This window comes from Natator depressus, chromosome 18, assembly GCF_965152275.1.
Source record: "Natator depressus isolate rNatDep1 chromosome 18, rNatDep2.hap1, whole genome shotgun sequence".
NCBI classification, from domain to species: domain Eukaryota; kingdom Metazoa; phylum Chordata; order Testudines; family Cheloniidae; genus Natator; species Natator depressus.
Genome location: NC_134251.1, coordinates 13,021,530 through 13,036,798, shown reverse-complemented (window position 1 = coordinate 13,036,798; position 15,269 = coordinate 13,021,530). Strand labels below are relative to the sequence as shown.

The window sequence follows — 15,269 nt, the reverse complement described above, 5'->3', positions numbered from 1 at the left end:
AATCTAGTCTGATGAAGGAATGTTGACAAAATAAATGCAGTTTCACTAGGATTGGCAGCATCTGCTCAGGAGCCAGAGGCATGCCAGTACTTACAGGCTTAGGACCAAGCTGCATGGCAGAACAGAACCAGGCCTATTATGCTCAACTGGTGCTTTTATATAGATACTGAAATCAGTCAAACAAGGACTATGAAGAATAAGTATAATTGCATCAATCTGAAAGAAGATCAGCCACCAATTAAAAATTTACTATGAAGGCTCCTTTCTTCAAAGCCTATTGCTTTCCTCCCACATGCACCACTGGAACATTAAACAATTCACACCAAGTTAAAACAGTGGAGGAATGGCAGATTTCCTCAATGGAATAACGAGATAACTGGCTCTGTGGATGAGGGGAAAGCAGGGGACATGTTATTCCTTGATTTTAGCAAAGCTTTTGACACAGTCTCCCACAGTTTTCTTGCCAACAAGTTAAAGTAGTATGGGCTGGATGAATGGACTATAAGGTGGATAGAAAGCTGGTTAGATCGTTGGGCTCAACGGGTAGTGATCAATGGCTCCATGTCTAGTTGGCAGCCGGTATCAAGCGGAGTGCCCCAAGGGTCGGTCCTGGGGCCGATTTTGTTCAATATCTTCATTAATGATCTGGAGGATGGCGTGGACTGCACCCTCAGCAAGTTTGCAGATGACACTAAACTGGGAGGAGAGGTAGATACGCTGGAGGGTAGGGATAGGATACAGAGGGACCTAGACAAATTAGAGGATTGGGCCAAAAGAAATCTGATGAGGTTCAACAAGGACAAGTGCAGAGTCCTGCACTTAGGACGGAAGAATCCCATGCACCGCTACAGACTAGGGACCGAATGGCTTGGCAGCAGTTCTGTAGAAAAGGACCTGGGGTTACAGTGGACGAGAAGCTGGATATGAGTCAACAGTGTGCCCTTGTTGCCAAGAAGGCCAATGGCATTTTGGGATGTATAAGTAGGGGCACTGCCAGCAGATCGAGGGATGTGATCGTTCCCCTCTATTCGACATTGGTGAGGCCTCCTCTGGAGTACTGTGTCCAGTTTTGGGCCCCACACTACAAGAAGGATGTGGAAAAACTGGAAAATGTCCAGCGGAGGGCAACAAAAATGATTAGGGGACTGGAACACATGAGTTATGAGGAGAGGCTGAGAGAACTGGGATTGTTTAGTCTGCGGAAGAGAAGAATGAGGGGGGATTTGATAGCTGCTTTCAACTACCTGAAAAGGGGTTCCAAAGAGGATGGATCTACACTGTTCTCAATGGTAGGAGATGACAGAACGAGGAGTAGTGGTCTCAAGTTGCAGTGGGGGAGGTTTAGGTTGGATATTAGGAAAAATTTTTTCACTAGGAGGGTGGTGAAGCACTGGAATGTGTTACCTAGGGAGGTGGTGGAATGTCCTTCCTTTGAAGTTTTTAAGGTCAGGCTTGAAAAAGCCCTGGCTGGGATGATTTAGTTGGGGATCGGTCCTGCTTTGAGCAGGGGGTTGGACTAGATGACCTCCTGAGGTCCCTTCCAACCCTGATATTCTATGAATAAAAAGTCAGTGTTCAGAGAAATCTGTTCCCCAGTTCCTTTATCTAGGTCCTTATACAGCACCCACTGCAGTGTTCTGTATTCCAAAATTACCAAGTCAGGAAGGGCTGGACTTTGTTTGTGTCATTAGATTGGCATTTTCTAGATCTCTAGCAGGCTGTTCCCTCCTGAGTGGAGAACAGAAGAGGACTTCGCATTTTAGAGAGCGTTTAAGTTAATAGCTGTGTAGATTATTAGTTTAATTTGCTGGCTGTCTCTGGAAAGGCACCCCAAGAAACTCCAACCCTCTGCAGCAAGAAGCCACAGAGTCGGGCCCCCAGTTAAAAAAAAAAAAAAAAAAATCAATTGGAGTTAAGTGACTGACCGTCCTTACCTGAAAAGGGGTGGGGGTTAGCTAGGTTGTGACCAGAGAGGTCAACAAACGTGTGATGCACTGGATGAACAAACTGTGGCTGCATAGCTATATGATTTGCATGGTCAACTGGGTTAGCTGTATGGATAACATTCACCTGAAAACAAAAAGGAAAAAATAATGTAGGGAAATAAAGCAGCTTGTTTATGCACTTGGTTCAAGTAGATGGGATCCAGTTCCTGTGTGTCAGTATCTATCCCCCTCAAAACAAAATACAACACAACACCAACCAGCACAGATCTGTCACAGGCCCGCCCCATATCCAACCCCCCTGCTCCCCACCCCCTTACCATGCTGCTCAGAGCAGCAGGAGCTTGCAGCCCCACCACCTGGCTGGAGCCAGCCGTGCTGCCGGGCAGAAGCAGCAGGCCAGAGCGGTGGCAGCGCAGCAAGCTGAGGGTGTGGGGGAGGGAGGACAGCAGGGGAGGGGTCGGGGGCTAGCCTCCCGGGCCAGGGGCTGGGCTGGACAGTCTCGCAGGCTGGATGTGGCCCGCAGGCCGTAGTTTGCCCACTTCTGGTGTAGGATCACCTTCAGTTAACAGCAATGGGTAGACAGCAGGTCACAGACAAAACACAGAGACTCAGATTCTTTGGAACTCCAGAGACCATTTAAAAAAACATTTAACAGAGGTTCTGAAGAGCTGGTTCATTAAGTTAGGCTCAGCTACAAGTTCAGCACATTTCATGTTTTGGTGAGCTTCCCTTTCCTCTCCACCAATGCATTGCTAAGCGTATCCTTCTCTGTAATGGGGAGTAGTGACTAGACAGATGTGGCGCATGGCCAGCTGCACAACAGGAAGAGGGGAAAAATGGTAAATGACAAGGAAGCATTTCCAAGGACGGCATTTCCAGTTTGCTGAATTGTAAAGATCCTGAATCAAAGTTTACAGTACTTCCTCAGGAAGCATAGCCATGTTAGCTACTCATGCAATTTCTGCTCCTCGATGGGGAAAGGGAAGTGGGGGATGGTTATCAAATGCTGGCTAGTCAGATTTAACTGCACTGTCCTCGCATAGGCTGATTTTTAAAAGTGCAGCTTATGAAATTCAAGTTTACAATGGACAGATATACAGATATGCAACAATGGCTCTCAATACAACAATAACTTCATGTTGCAGCAAATATCAAGATCATCATCACTCAGAGGACCTATTGATGAATTTTGGTGTATATTTACACTGAGGGTTAGTTAACCTCGATGTTCACATCATCAACAGCAGGACTCATTAATTCATATTCTTCTATAGATACTGTGTAGCTTTAAGCTTCTTTCCCAGTGTAAACATGGAGGGCAATAATAATTTTTATTTCAAGTAGTTCCTCCTGTCACTCAGGATTAGTCTTCCTGGTAACCCCTGTGTCATGCAAGCAAGACAGTAGTAAGCCCCATTGCAAGAAAAAAAATAGAGAAATTTACAGAATCACAGAAATTAGAGTTGGAAAAGACTTCTCAAGTCCATTTCCTTAGGGCCAATGCAGCACTGTTCCCAACAGTCCATTTTCTAGTGTCCCACCTCCCCATCCAGCCTCTTCCCCACTTACTCCCCTTAACTGCATTCCATATAGTAGGATACACACGGAGTCCCAACTCCATATGATCTGGTCTGTGCATCACTTGGAGTTGGAATCAGTGAAGGCAACTTTCAGATTGACAACCCATTAAAACATAGCCTAACACACCCTAGTCTACTCTGATGACGTAATATTTAGAAAGCAGAGATCCAACCAGTTACTGATCAATTTCTTGAAGCATTAACTTTCATCTATGCAGGCTCTGACCACTTTCAAAGGGATGAGATTAGCTCACATACCTCCACTTTAAATTCATTGCTGACATAGCGACCATTAAGCTCAGAACAGACCAACTTGAACTTTCGGTCAAACAGGGAGACAGTGTGCCAGTTTCTGTAGCGTATCAAGTGCAAAACCTCCTCATAGCTGGCCATAGTATCAACACCTGGGAGGATAAAAAAAACCCAGCTACTTGTCAGAACTATAGACTTGGGGTTTTGGGGTGGGGGAAGGAGATGGGACAGGACAAAGTTTTCATTCACTTAAATATTTCACTTAGTAAGCACACAAATACACAGTTCCTGTTCTCATTTGCCTCAAACCCTTCCCAGCACAAGGCCAAAGGTGGCAACCCCTTACCTGTGATGATCATGCCAAGGTTGGAGCTGCTCATCTCAATGCCCTTCTGCTGTAACTGTGTCATGTCAACCTCGAGGCTTTCCTGCTCCTGATTTAGCTCCTCTCCTAGCACTGTGACCTCACATGTATCCAAGTTGTGCATGATTTCCTCTGATACCAAAGATTCTTGGACTGAAGGAGGACATGGAAGCCAAAGAAATAAGCAGAAAGGCCAAAGGCAAAGTGGAAGGAGCTGTCGTAAGCAGCTATAATTCTTCCCTTCTATGTACGATGATTTGGCCATGAAGAATGATCTAGGTGTAAGACTGAATTCTCATTTAAGAAACCAGACCCAAAAAGCATTCTCTCCCGTGGAGAAGAAACAGTCTAAGACTGTTCTCGCTTCTGACTGACGTTCTGCAGGCCCAGGGGAAAAACAGCATGCCCACCCTCTCACCCAGCCCTGCCTTCCCACTCTCTTCCTGCTGCAGCAAAAAGACAGTATCATGAAGAATTTGACACCTACCCCCTCTGTTCTGTGCTACAGTGGGGATAGCCACACATGGAGGGCCATCCCCACACTGCAGAGAATTTGCGGGACGGGGACAGATTCCACAACCAGGTTAGTAATCCAGTTTGTTACCTGTAGGATCCTCATCTCCCTCTCCCTCTGGTTCCACCTCCCGAGTGATGGTGCTGATTATGCGAAGCTCAGGGAAGAGAGAAACTCCCTCTGGACTCTCAAACTCTGAGGCAGAACGGGCAAAATGGTTGATGCCACTCAAGCTGATCTTGGGTTCCTCAGGCTGCAAGACCATTATATACCCATCCACAAAGGGAATGGCAATGCAGGCTTCTTCATTGAAACACCTACAAAAGATACAACAGCTGTTTGTTTAACTGTGCAAGACAGGCTTAAAGGAGAGGCAGTTATGCACTGCAGTGGCAATTAAATAGTTAAAATACTACAAAACATTTCAACCATTTAATTAAATCCCATATATATAAGCTCTGTCTCGGACCCCAGGGTCCTATAATAAATCCATCAATTGTGTTGGAAATGTAGATCACCACTACCACCCCCTCAAAGGGAACAATGTTAAAATGAATTTTTGCTCATAGAGAACATTTTGCCCCATTTTCTGGGCTATGACTAACATCCACAGATTATGCCACTAGGTAAGGCTGCAATACTGGAGTAGTCCTCACAGTGCACACTTGCAATGATCACAACCAAGACTGACCAACTAGGAAAAATAAAAATCAAACCAGACACTAAGGAAATAACTAACCAGAAATAAATTGAGTAGAAATATAAATAAGACTCGAAATGATGGGTGACATGCCTACTAACACGGCCTGGAGAACCTTGGTCATTAAAGTGGCCAAATGATGCTTTTTTGTTTCATGAAAATACAGATGGATTTAGATGCCTAACTACATAATGGTTCATAATTCACAATTTCATATGCTCTGATGCAAACCCAGGAGAAACTTTGCTTGTGAAGATTTTTTTACACCGGAGCATTCCAAGTTTTATTTTGGGATACTGAGTACGTTCAAACCCAAAACTTGGGTAGGAAGCCAGGAAAATGCATACCCAATGAGAAACATCACATGAACTACTGTAAAGCAACAATGCCAAGACAAGAGCTCTGTTTAAGGGTCCAAACAGCATAGCAGTTCCTTTCAACAAACCATCTCATACAGATGCTTGTAGACAGCCACTAGCTGAATCAATGGCCTATAGATTACCAGCATACTCAGAAATATTGTGCATTCTTGTCACCATGAAAAGTCCTGAAGAATGAGAGAATACATCCAAAATAGCCTTTTCCTTTTTTTTTTTTTTTTAAAGTTACCATTTTCCAGCCTGACTCTGGTCACCCCCCTCTGATCAGTGTCTTCAAAGTCATCTGAAACCAGCCTGGAGAAGTTCTGACAGCAATGCTAACAAATATGCAATAGCTCAAGGCACTTAAGGCTGCTGTTCACAGCAAAAAGAGATTCTGTCCCAAAACACTAGTCCAGAAGTTTCATTTGACTTAAGCAGGAATTGCAGGTGCCTAACACCTCTTTAAAAAAAAAAATAAATAAATAAAAAAAAAAAAATAAAAAGTCAGACCACTTGTTTAGGTGCCTAGATACAGATTTGGGCACTTAAATTTGAACACTTTGGCCATAATCAGCATCAAATATCTTACTTTACATCTAGAACAACATTTATTGATCCCTGGATCAGATCCCCCAAAAATGTTACAATACCAATGATATCTAATCAACAGTCCCAAGAAACAGATCAGGATTTTTATGTAACAGAATAAATTTGGTATTGGTAACTGTTCTAAGGTCTGATTCAAAGCCCACTTAAATCACTGGGAAGATTCCCTTTCACCTCAGTACTCAAGGCTCATGAACAAAGCCTTCACAAGTAAAGGTCTGCATTAGTGACCATGTCAATGGCATTGCACTAAAGAATTTTGTTCTAGTTTATTTCTCTAAGTCCCCAATATCCTTATGTATAGATGCATTTTTCTGCACTAGGACATACTTGACATTGCTGGTGATTTTGAGCCTCCGGATTCCAGGTGTTGGGAACTGGCGGGAATTCAGGTAGGAAATATGCTGCATGGCTTTGTCAAACCTGTCAATATCATCCCCTTCCAAGGTCAATGTTGACTGGCTGGGATTCACATTAATCTGAAACCATTCCAAAGAGCAGAAGAAAAATGAAAAAAAGAGATCCAAGTACCAATGTGCTAGAATAATTAAACCAAAAAGCTCAGCACTGCTTAAACTATTAAGCACTGAGATAATTAGCATTTGTATTCAAAGCAGAAAGAAACATTAGTCACTGGCTTTACAACTCAGTTTAACTTCCCCAATTAGCCTAAAAGTTTAAGTCAAACATTTACAGTATTTCATTATTCAAGAAAAATTCCAGGAATTTGGAACAATGTTGTCACTCTCGTCATCCGAAAGAGATATAGCTAACAAGTCAGGAAAACGTAGCCTTGTTCTCGCAGGCCTTGCTACTGAAATAAAATACCTACTCATAAATGAGACCTATTATGTTAAGTTGTTTTGTTAAGCTCCATACATGTGCGCTTATGCATCCATTTGCATTCTCAAAGGCCACTAGAGGCCAAGCCTACACTAGAAAACTTTTGCTGGTTTATTAATATCACTAGGGGTGCGATTTTTTTTAAACTGCATCTCTATACCACTAACAGTCTTAGTGAAAGGCAGCTATCCTAGCACAAAAATGCTTTAGTCGGTATAGATTATTTCATTTGAGGAACTGGTATAAGATATACTGGGGAAAAAACACTCTTGCTTTTATAAGCTGCATCTATAATATAGCTATTTGGAAAATCTTTACCAGGTCAAGTACGTGCTTTCTTAGGGCTAGTCTACACTAGAAAGTTGGGTTGACCAAATACATCACTCAGGGGTATGAAAAATTCACAACCCAGAGCAATGTTGTTAAGCCAACCTATGCCCCACTGAAGACAGTAATTGGTCAACAGAAGAGTTCTTCCATTGACCTGGTGACCAAACCTCTCGGAGAGGTGGGTTTACTCCACCAACAGAAGAACCCTTCTGTACTACAGCAGTGGTGCTGCAGAGCCGTAGCTGTGCCGCTGTAGCATTTCTAGTATAGACAAACCCTTAGTAAATCACAGCAGGTGCATTTCACTTCATCCATATGCACATTTACCTTCATGCCTTTGCCAATGCCATCTGCAATTTGCAAATCTAATCCTTCCTTGCAGGTATAGAGGCAGTCTATCACCTTCTTGTTCTCCAGTTTACCAGACCGGATCATTAATCCGGCCAGATTGCCTCGGAAAAACTGAGCCATGTGGAGGTCGCCACCTTTATAAAGAGAAGGGGGAAAAAAAAATCTTTATAGACCTTAAACCTTTTATTTTTATCATCAAATGTGCTTTATTTTACCATTATGTATTCACATGCAAGTTAGTTTATATCCATTCCGGGTATTAAACTTGTGATCATGTTCAAGCACAATGAAAGAATTAAACAGTTCATCATGCAGATGGCCCTCAAAACAGACATGTATGGCCATCCTGAACTGTGAAGCGGAGGCTAGTGTTTCCATCACAAATGTTACTTTTGCCTATACAGCGAGGTGGTGTACTTAAAGAAGACCATAGACAGAGCTTATGAGCTCTCTGATGAGACTTTAACCCTAGTGCTGAAATGGTATCTCCTATTTGTCATTAACGCTAGAAAATCAGGAGACACCTATCAGGATAGGAGAAAGTGCAACAAAGTACAATTTATGCTAAACCAAGAACCTGAAGTGTTGCATACATTTTAAACCAGAAGGGACAGTTACGATGATCCAGTCTGCCTGACACAGAGCACAGAATTTCACTTAGTAACTCTTATTTCAAGTTCATCATTGATTGAGCTAGAGTGCAGTTTCAGAAAGACATGCAAGTGATAGAAAAATCCACTGCAGCCCTCAGTAAGTGGTTCCAATAGTTTCCCTCATTTAAAAAATGTTGCACCTCACTTCCAGACTGAATTTGTCTAACTCCAACTTCCAGCCCTTGGATCTTGTTATGCTTTTGTTTGCCAAGTTAAAAGTAAGCTATCAGAAATCATAGAATCATAGAATATCAGGGTTGGAAGGGACCCCAGAAGGTCATCTAGTCCAACCCCCTGCTCGAAGCAGGACCAATTCCCAGTTAAATCATCCCAGCCAGGGCTTTGTCAAGCCTGACCTTAAAAACCTCTAAGGAAGGAGATTCTACCACCTCCCTAGGTAACGCATTCCAGTGTTTCACCACCCTCTTAGTGAAAAAGTTTTTCCTAATATCCAATCTAAACCTCCCCCATTGCAACTTGAGACCATTACTCCTCGTTCTGTCATCTGCTACCATTGAGAACAGTCTAGAGCCATCCTCTTTGGAACCCCCTTGCAGGTAGTTGAAAGCAGCTATCAAATCCCCCCTCATTCTTCTCTTCTGCAGACTAAACAATCCCAGCTCCCTCAGCCTCTCTTCATAAGTCATGTGCTCTAGACCCCTAATCATCTTTGTTGCCCTTCGCTGGACTCTCTCCAATTTATCCACATCCTTCTTGTAGTGTGGGGCCCAAAACTGGACACAGTACTCCAGATGAGGCCTCACCAGTGTCGAATAGAGGGGAACGATCACATCCCTCGATCTGCTCGCTATGCCCCTACTTATACATCCCAAAATGCCATTGGCCTTCTTGGCAACAAGGGCACACTGTTGACTCATATCCAGCTTCTCGTCCACTGTCACCCCTAGGTCCTTTTCCGCAGAACTGCTGCCTAGCCATTCGGTCCCTAGTCTGTAGCGGTGCATTGGATTCTTCCATCCTAAGTGCAGGACCCTGCACTTATCCTTATTGAACCTCATCAGATTTCTTTTGGCCCAATCCTCCAATTTGTCTAAATCTTCTCATGTATGTACTTCTACGGCATTCAAGGCAGTTCCAGACCTTACACAAATAGCAAGTACCTAAATGTATTCTCTTAGAAATATGTAGTAAATTTAAATCTCAAACCAAGACATGAAACCCAGAGAACCACTGAAACTATGTAGAACAATAAAACATTGCAACGTCAGCCAAATGGGAAGAAAAGCTGGTATTTCTGTTGGCTCCAACTGGCATTTTTACAGACTTCTGGTCAAGTGAGTACTCCACTAGGAATTCTAGGTGTTATCAAGACACATTGTCCTTTGGGTTACATATAAGACCTATGCAATGATATTTGAATAAAACTGGATTAAAAAAAGTGTAGCTAATACTTTTTATTAATGGCTCATATTACACCACTTCACTGCAATCACAATGGTTTCAAGTTTGTCCATGGATGTGCACTTATATGCAGTAAAAATAAATCAGGAAGTGAAGCACTGGAAACAACAGTACAATGAAGAAACAGCCCAGAAGCAGATTATGTTGGGGTGTCAATGGCCAAAATGCAATGCCTGCATTTCATGCTATGGGTGAGATAAAGCAATGTCTTGGCTTAAAAATGAAATAAAAAAAAGTAGTGGAAAATACTCCAGCAACCTGCAGATGTTTCAGGCACAGTTTCATTGTCATTTTCATTTCCTGTATATTCTGTAGAAAAGCAAGACAAAGAATAGGGACAATGGGGAAGGGACCAAGTAGTGAGGGACTTGTAAGTTATTTCACACACACACACACACACACACACACACCCCCTTTCACCAAGCATATTCTGCTTATATCCCAACCAGCTCCTCACAACTGGTATGAATTTAATCAGTTTTAGCCTTGGACACAGAGTTGGATTTTCTTATATAAACCATTGCCAAACCCAGCAGCTAGCATACTTCATATTCCCATCTTCACAGGTATGATGCGGAGATTAAAGTCTATGTTAACAGATCTCCTAAGGAAAAAAGTATTATGGACAGATCAAAAGGAGCCATTACTGACTAATAATTCAGACCAAATTAATAATACTGCATATATTAATTGGCCAAGTTTTGAAATTGCAGCTTTTTAAAAGAGTAGTAGACTAAAAATGTTAAAGAGGATTTAGAAAGCATAACTTTAAGGAGGGAAAAGTTTTAAAATCTTCTTTAAATAAACTGGGCTGCTCTAGATTATATATAAAGTTTGGTAAAGCAAACAATATTGCTCTCAGGTCAAGACCTTAAGCATTAGTTTCACTCTTGCATAAAATTCTTCTTTGAGTTATAATCCTCTTAAAATAAGGTTTTCAATAGAATTCCCTGACAGACCCACAAGTCCTCGATCCCAAAGTTTTAGCATCCCCATTTCAATCAAGTCCATTACTGGCAACAGCCATGATGGAAGCAGGAAGGAATGATATAGTGGTGCTAATGCACATCACTACAGGGAACCTCTATGTGGAGGCCAAAGGAACACAAATATTAACAGGTAAAAATGATTGGGCTTGTGTTAGGATATAAGAGCCTATATCGAAGCCTTGGAGGATTCCAGACATTTAGCTGGAAAATTATTTCTGGTTTCCCCTGGCACACTGCAGCGCTCTGGAAGCTAGTTACTGCTCCACTTGCTGCTGCACTATAGCAAAACAAAAAGGGATAATCTGAAATCCATCTATATAGCAATAAATGAAGTGAACTGGAACCTCACTTATTCACTCTAATGATTGGGAGACTGGCTGCAAGTTAATGAATTTTGCAAATGAGCAAGTATTGAAAAGGTAATAGGCCCCTCACAATACGTAATGCTTATTCTGACCACTTGACTGTCATTTTATCTTTCCAAGGCCTCAAATCTCAGAGAAAAAGAGGCACCATAAGACTCTCCTTACTGCATGCTCTATGAATGTCCTATGTACTGTATGCAGATGCAACAGTTTGACATAAGCTTGCAGACCTATAGTAAAATATCTATGATCTAATACTTGTTCTACTAAAAAAGTATTGTTCTATTAGGTCAAGATTTTCTAGCTAGATCAGCAGTTTTCCAACCCGTAAGTAATTTGATCAGTAAGCAAAATGCATTTAAAAAAAAAAATGCACTGAACTGAGCAGCCCACTGCAGTGCCTTGGTAATCTACTTCCAATGCTCCATGTTCAGATGACACCTGCCCCATTTTCTCAGGCTTTTGATGAGTAAGCATCACCAGTATTACAGGCTGTGAATCAGCATTAAGCAGCCTGCAGAGAATCACAATTGAAGCTTAGTTGGCATATAAAACTGCTGCTATTTTTTTCTTTTTATAACCACAAGTGGCTAAATCCTCAAGGGAAAACATTACTGTTACTTAATTAAATCCTCAAATAGAAACATGGCCAAAAATGAGAGCTTGGTTTTTCTAAAGTCTGTTTTCTAACCTAATCTGAAACAAAGGTTCTGTCTAGTAACCTTAAGAATAAAATGTACCTTTGTTAGTATTACCAAAAATGAAACTGACTATACTCCCATAGTTATTACAGAAATCACTTCTTAAGTGAAACCCTGCCTGGCATTTCTAGATGTAATTTGGTATTTCATATCTACCTATGGGTGATGAGTACAACGTCACTCCAGAAAAGGTGACTAAATTAAAGAAGAAATATGGGATAGTGGGCCAGAGGAAAAAATCTGTAGGAGATGTAAAAAGCAATCTTTCATTGCCCTGAAGAGAACTAACCATTCATGGAGATGAGAAATTAATCATTACCTTGCCAACATGCTCCAACTACCAGCTGAGTTTCTATCTTGGAAGGATGTAGTGGGTAATCCTCAGTCACTGGGAAAGGATCATATGAAACTCCATCTACATAGAGTGTCACTGTTGGAAATTCAACATTGAGGACATAATGATGCCATTCCTTGTCACACACCTGGGAAGAGAAAGACCGGTAATGTTTAAAAACAGAGTTCCACCACCTTTTATTTCTTAAGTAAAATTTTTTGTCCAAGAAACAATTTTTTTTTTAAGTATATAAATAAAGTTGTGGACAGCAAAGCTGTTTCCAAAGAAGCTTGTCTGCGTTAAATCCATTAATAGTTTCTTCTATTGCCAACAAAGGAAAGTTGCAAAGTCATCATATGGGCAAATATTTCTGTGCAATGAATTTAATTTTTACAAAACCTATAACACAGCACAGCCGAAATCAGAAAAGACAAAAGTAGTCACTGGAGTACATTTAGTACACTGCCATATTAAAACACTATTTGAAAAATTTTCATCCTGTTCTGCTGAAGTATTCTGTGTAATATATAAATATGGCAATTTCCAGAAAAAAAAAAATGTCCCAAGCCAAAATCAGAGATCTTTAATAATGGAAGCTGGTTGCAATTATGGGAATGTTGCCAACTCCCTATACCTATGCACAAGGCCATTTTATAATCACAGCAGCATATGCCAGTATGTGAAGAATGCTAGAAAGTTACTAATTGTGTGGTTATATTCCAGCATCAGAAATTCAGATGTGTCTTACTGCTTATATAACTGGCACCAAACAAACAGATCCTCAACATTAGCTGGAAGCAGTTAAAGGAACCTCTATATGAGAGCTATTAACCACACAAATTTACTTATTTTGCTCACATTTATTGGTCCAATAAAAAAAAAATTAAACTCTCTAATGTTAGTCTTCCTGATCATGACTGCTACCAATATTACAAAAATTGCTTTACCAATAAGTCAGTTTGCTTATCTAACGCCAGCAATGCACATGGTGTGAGGAAAATTTTTCTTCCAGTGTGCAAAATTAAAAAAAGTTTATCTATTATCTTATTACATTCTTTGGCTACAAAAAAAGTCATATGCTCACAAGTACTTAATTGTTATAAACACATGGGAATACTTGGAAGTACAATGGTCATTCATTTTTTATTGTGTTCAATGGAGACAAGTTCCACCAAATCTGGTTCCTATCTTTTAAACACTTAATTTACTCACCTAAAGTTAGTTTCTACCACCCTTACTCATACGGAGTTGAACTGTATTCCGTAACTAATCCCCACTGACTTCTTGAGGGACACTACAGAAGCAAGATGTAACTCTACATGAATAAGGATAGCAGAATATGGCCTTGAAACTTTAGAACTATAAAACACAGTTCAGTTTATTTTAGTAAACTGTGGAATAAGGAGTTTGGATTGCCACAAAGACTTAATTTACAAGTAAAACTATCATGCTGTTTTAGGCTCCTATGGATACTTAAATTGTAATTTCTTAACAAGTACCCTTTTCATACTCACCTGGTTCAGTTTCCAGTGGAATTCCGCAGGTTTGTAAGTTTTTCCCTCTGAAGGATCTTGGCGGAAGAGGAAAACAAGTCGGCAATTGTGTACATAAAGAGAGTAGTGGTGCCGGTTCATATCTGCACAAAAGGTTACATTAATGTTACTCTTTCCCATTGCCCTGTGCCCTAAAACTCTAGAACTGGAAACGATAGTTGAGAATTCACGTAACCCTAAACTACATGACTGATATGTAAATGTGCTATTATGTCCTACAGGATAGTATTAAGCTTCACAAATGAGAGCACGAGACAGATTTAAAAGAAATCAAGCATGCTATAGCTTCAAGGGAAAAGAAGTGCCCAGGAAGCAGTTTTAGGTCATCCATTCCTAAACAATCCAACAGTAATACTGATAACATCATAGCTAATAAGACACATGTTCTTCCTTCCCCTTCCCAACCTAGGACTAGGACTAAAACATCACAGGGGTAAGCCTACCAATAGGAGAAAATCGAACAAAATTCAAATTGTGGGTAGTGAAAAATCTTCTGTTACCAATTAAACAGCATGTCTTGCTGTTTAATTAACATCATTTACCATGTATATAGCACTATAGGTAGGAAAGATGCTTTATGAGGATATTAAACACACATGGTCCATGCCCTAAAGAATTAATCTAAACCAGGGTTTCTCAAACTTCACTGCACCGTGACCCCCTTCTGACATAAAAATTACTACATGACCCCAGGAAGGGGGACTGAAACCCAACCCTCACCGCCCTTGGCAGGGTGGCCAGAGCTGAAGCCCAACCCCTGCTGCACAGGGGGTGGGGTGGACAAAGCCAGGAGGGGGGCCAAAGCTTGAGTGCTTCAGCCCAGGTCGGGAGAGACTGTAACCTGACCCCCGCGTCCCAGGGCTGAAGCCTGAGTACTGCTGCCCAGGGCTCAAGCCCTCAGGCTTCAGCTTCGGCCCTAGGCAGTGGGACTTTGATTTTGGCTTCAGCCCCCAGACCCCAGCAAATCTAACACCAGCTCTGGCAACCCCATTAAAATGGGCTTGCAACCCACTTTGGGGTCCTGACCCACAGTTTGAGAACTGTGGATCTAAACTAAATATAAAAGGAAGATGTTAGGAGATATAAGGAAGTGAGAGTGAGGATGAAGTAATTTTAATTCAGGTTACCCATATCTTGCATAAATCAGCCAAGGAGGGAGGGAAAGGAAAAGCCCCAAACCTTGTAGTTTCCCATCCCAACAACACAAATGTATTATGAATAGAAACATATTATGATTAAACATAAGAGACCTAGTTTTTTTAAAAAAAGAAACTGTATACTATCCTGCTAAAAAGATGATGAAAGGGATTCATAATTTCAGAAATTATCAACCTCAAACAATACTGGAATATGCATAACTGCACAGAAAAAGCAGCCTGTTTTGGAGATATGCTGCATACCACC

The 15,269-nt window shown here is 41.3% G+C and overlaps 1 protein-coding gene across 4 annotated transcripts in view; it reads right to left on the bottom strand.

Moving 5' to 3' along the window:
- Window positions 1–15,269, bottom strand: part of CLSTN1 (calsyntenin 1) — a 63,635-nt gene that overhangs the window by 4,564 nt on the left and 43,802 nt on the right. For 2 of the 4 annotated variants that reach the window (XM_074933938.1, XM_074933939.1), the window contains 9 exons: window positions 13,827–13,948; window positions 12,298–12,460; window positions 10,182–10,232; window positions 7,825–7,982; window positions 6,655–6,803; window positions 4,747–4,973; window positions 4,125–4,295; window positions 3,785–3,930; window positions 1,935–2,070 (listed from right to left, as the gene is read on the bottom strand). In XM_074933938.1, coding sequence (XP_074790039.1) covers window positions 1,935–2,070; window positions 3,785–3,930; window positions 4,125–4,295; window positions 4,747–4,973; window positions 6,655–6,803; window positions 7,825–7,982; window positions 10,182–10,232; window positions 12,298–12,460; window positions 13,827–13,948 — 1,323 coding nt within the window. The remainder of the gene's footprint in view (window positions 1–1,934; window positions 2,071–3,784; window positions 3,931–4,124; window positions 4,296–4,746; window positions 4,974–6,654; window positions 6,804–7,824; window positions 7,983–10,181; window positions 10,233–12,297; window positions 12,461–13,826; window positions 13,949–15,269) is intronic. The other 2 variants (XM_074933940.1, XM_074933941.1) reach the window with 1 other exon arrangement.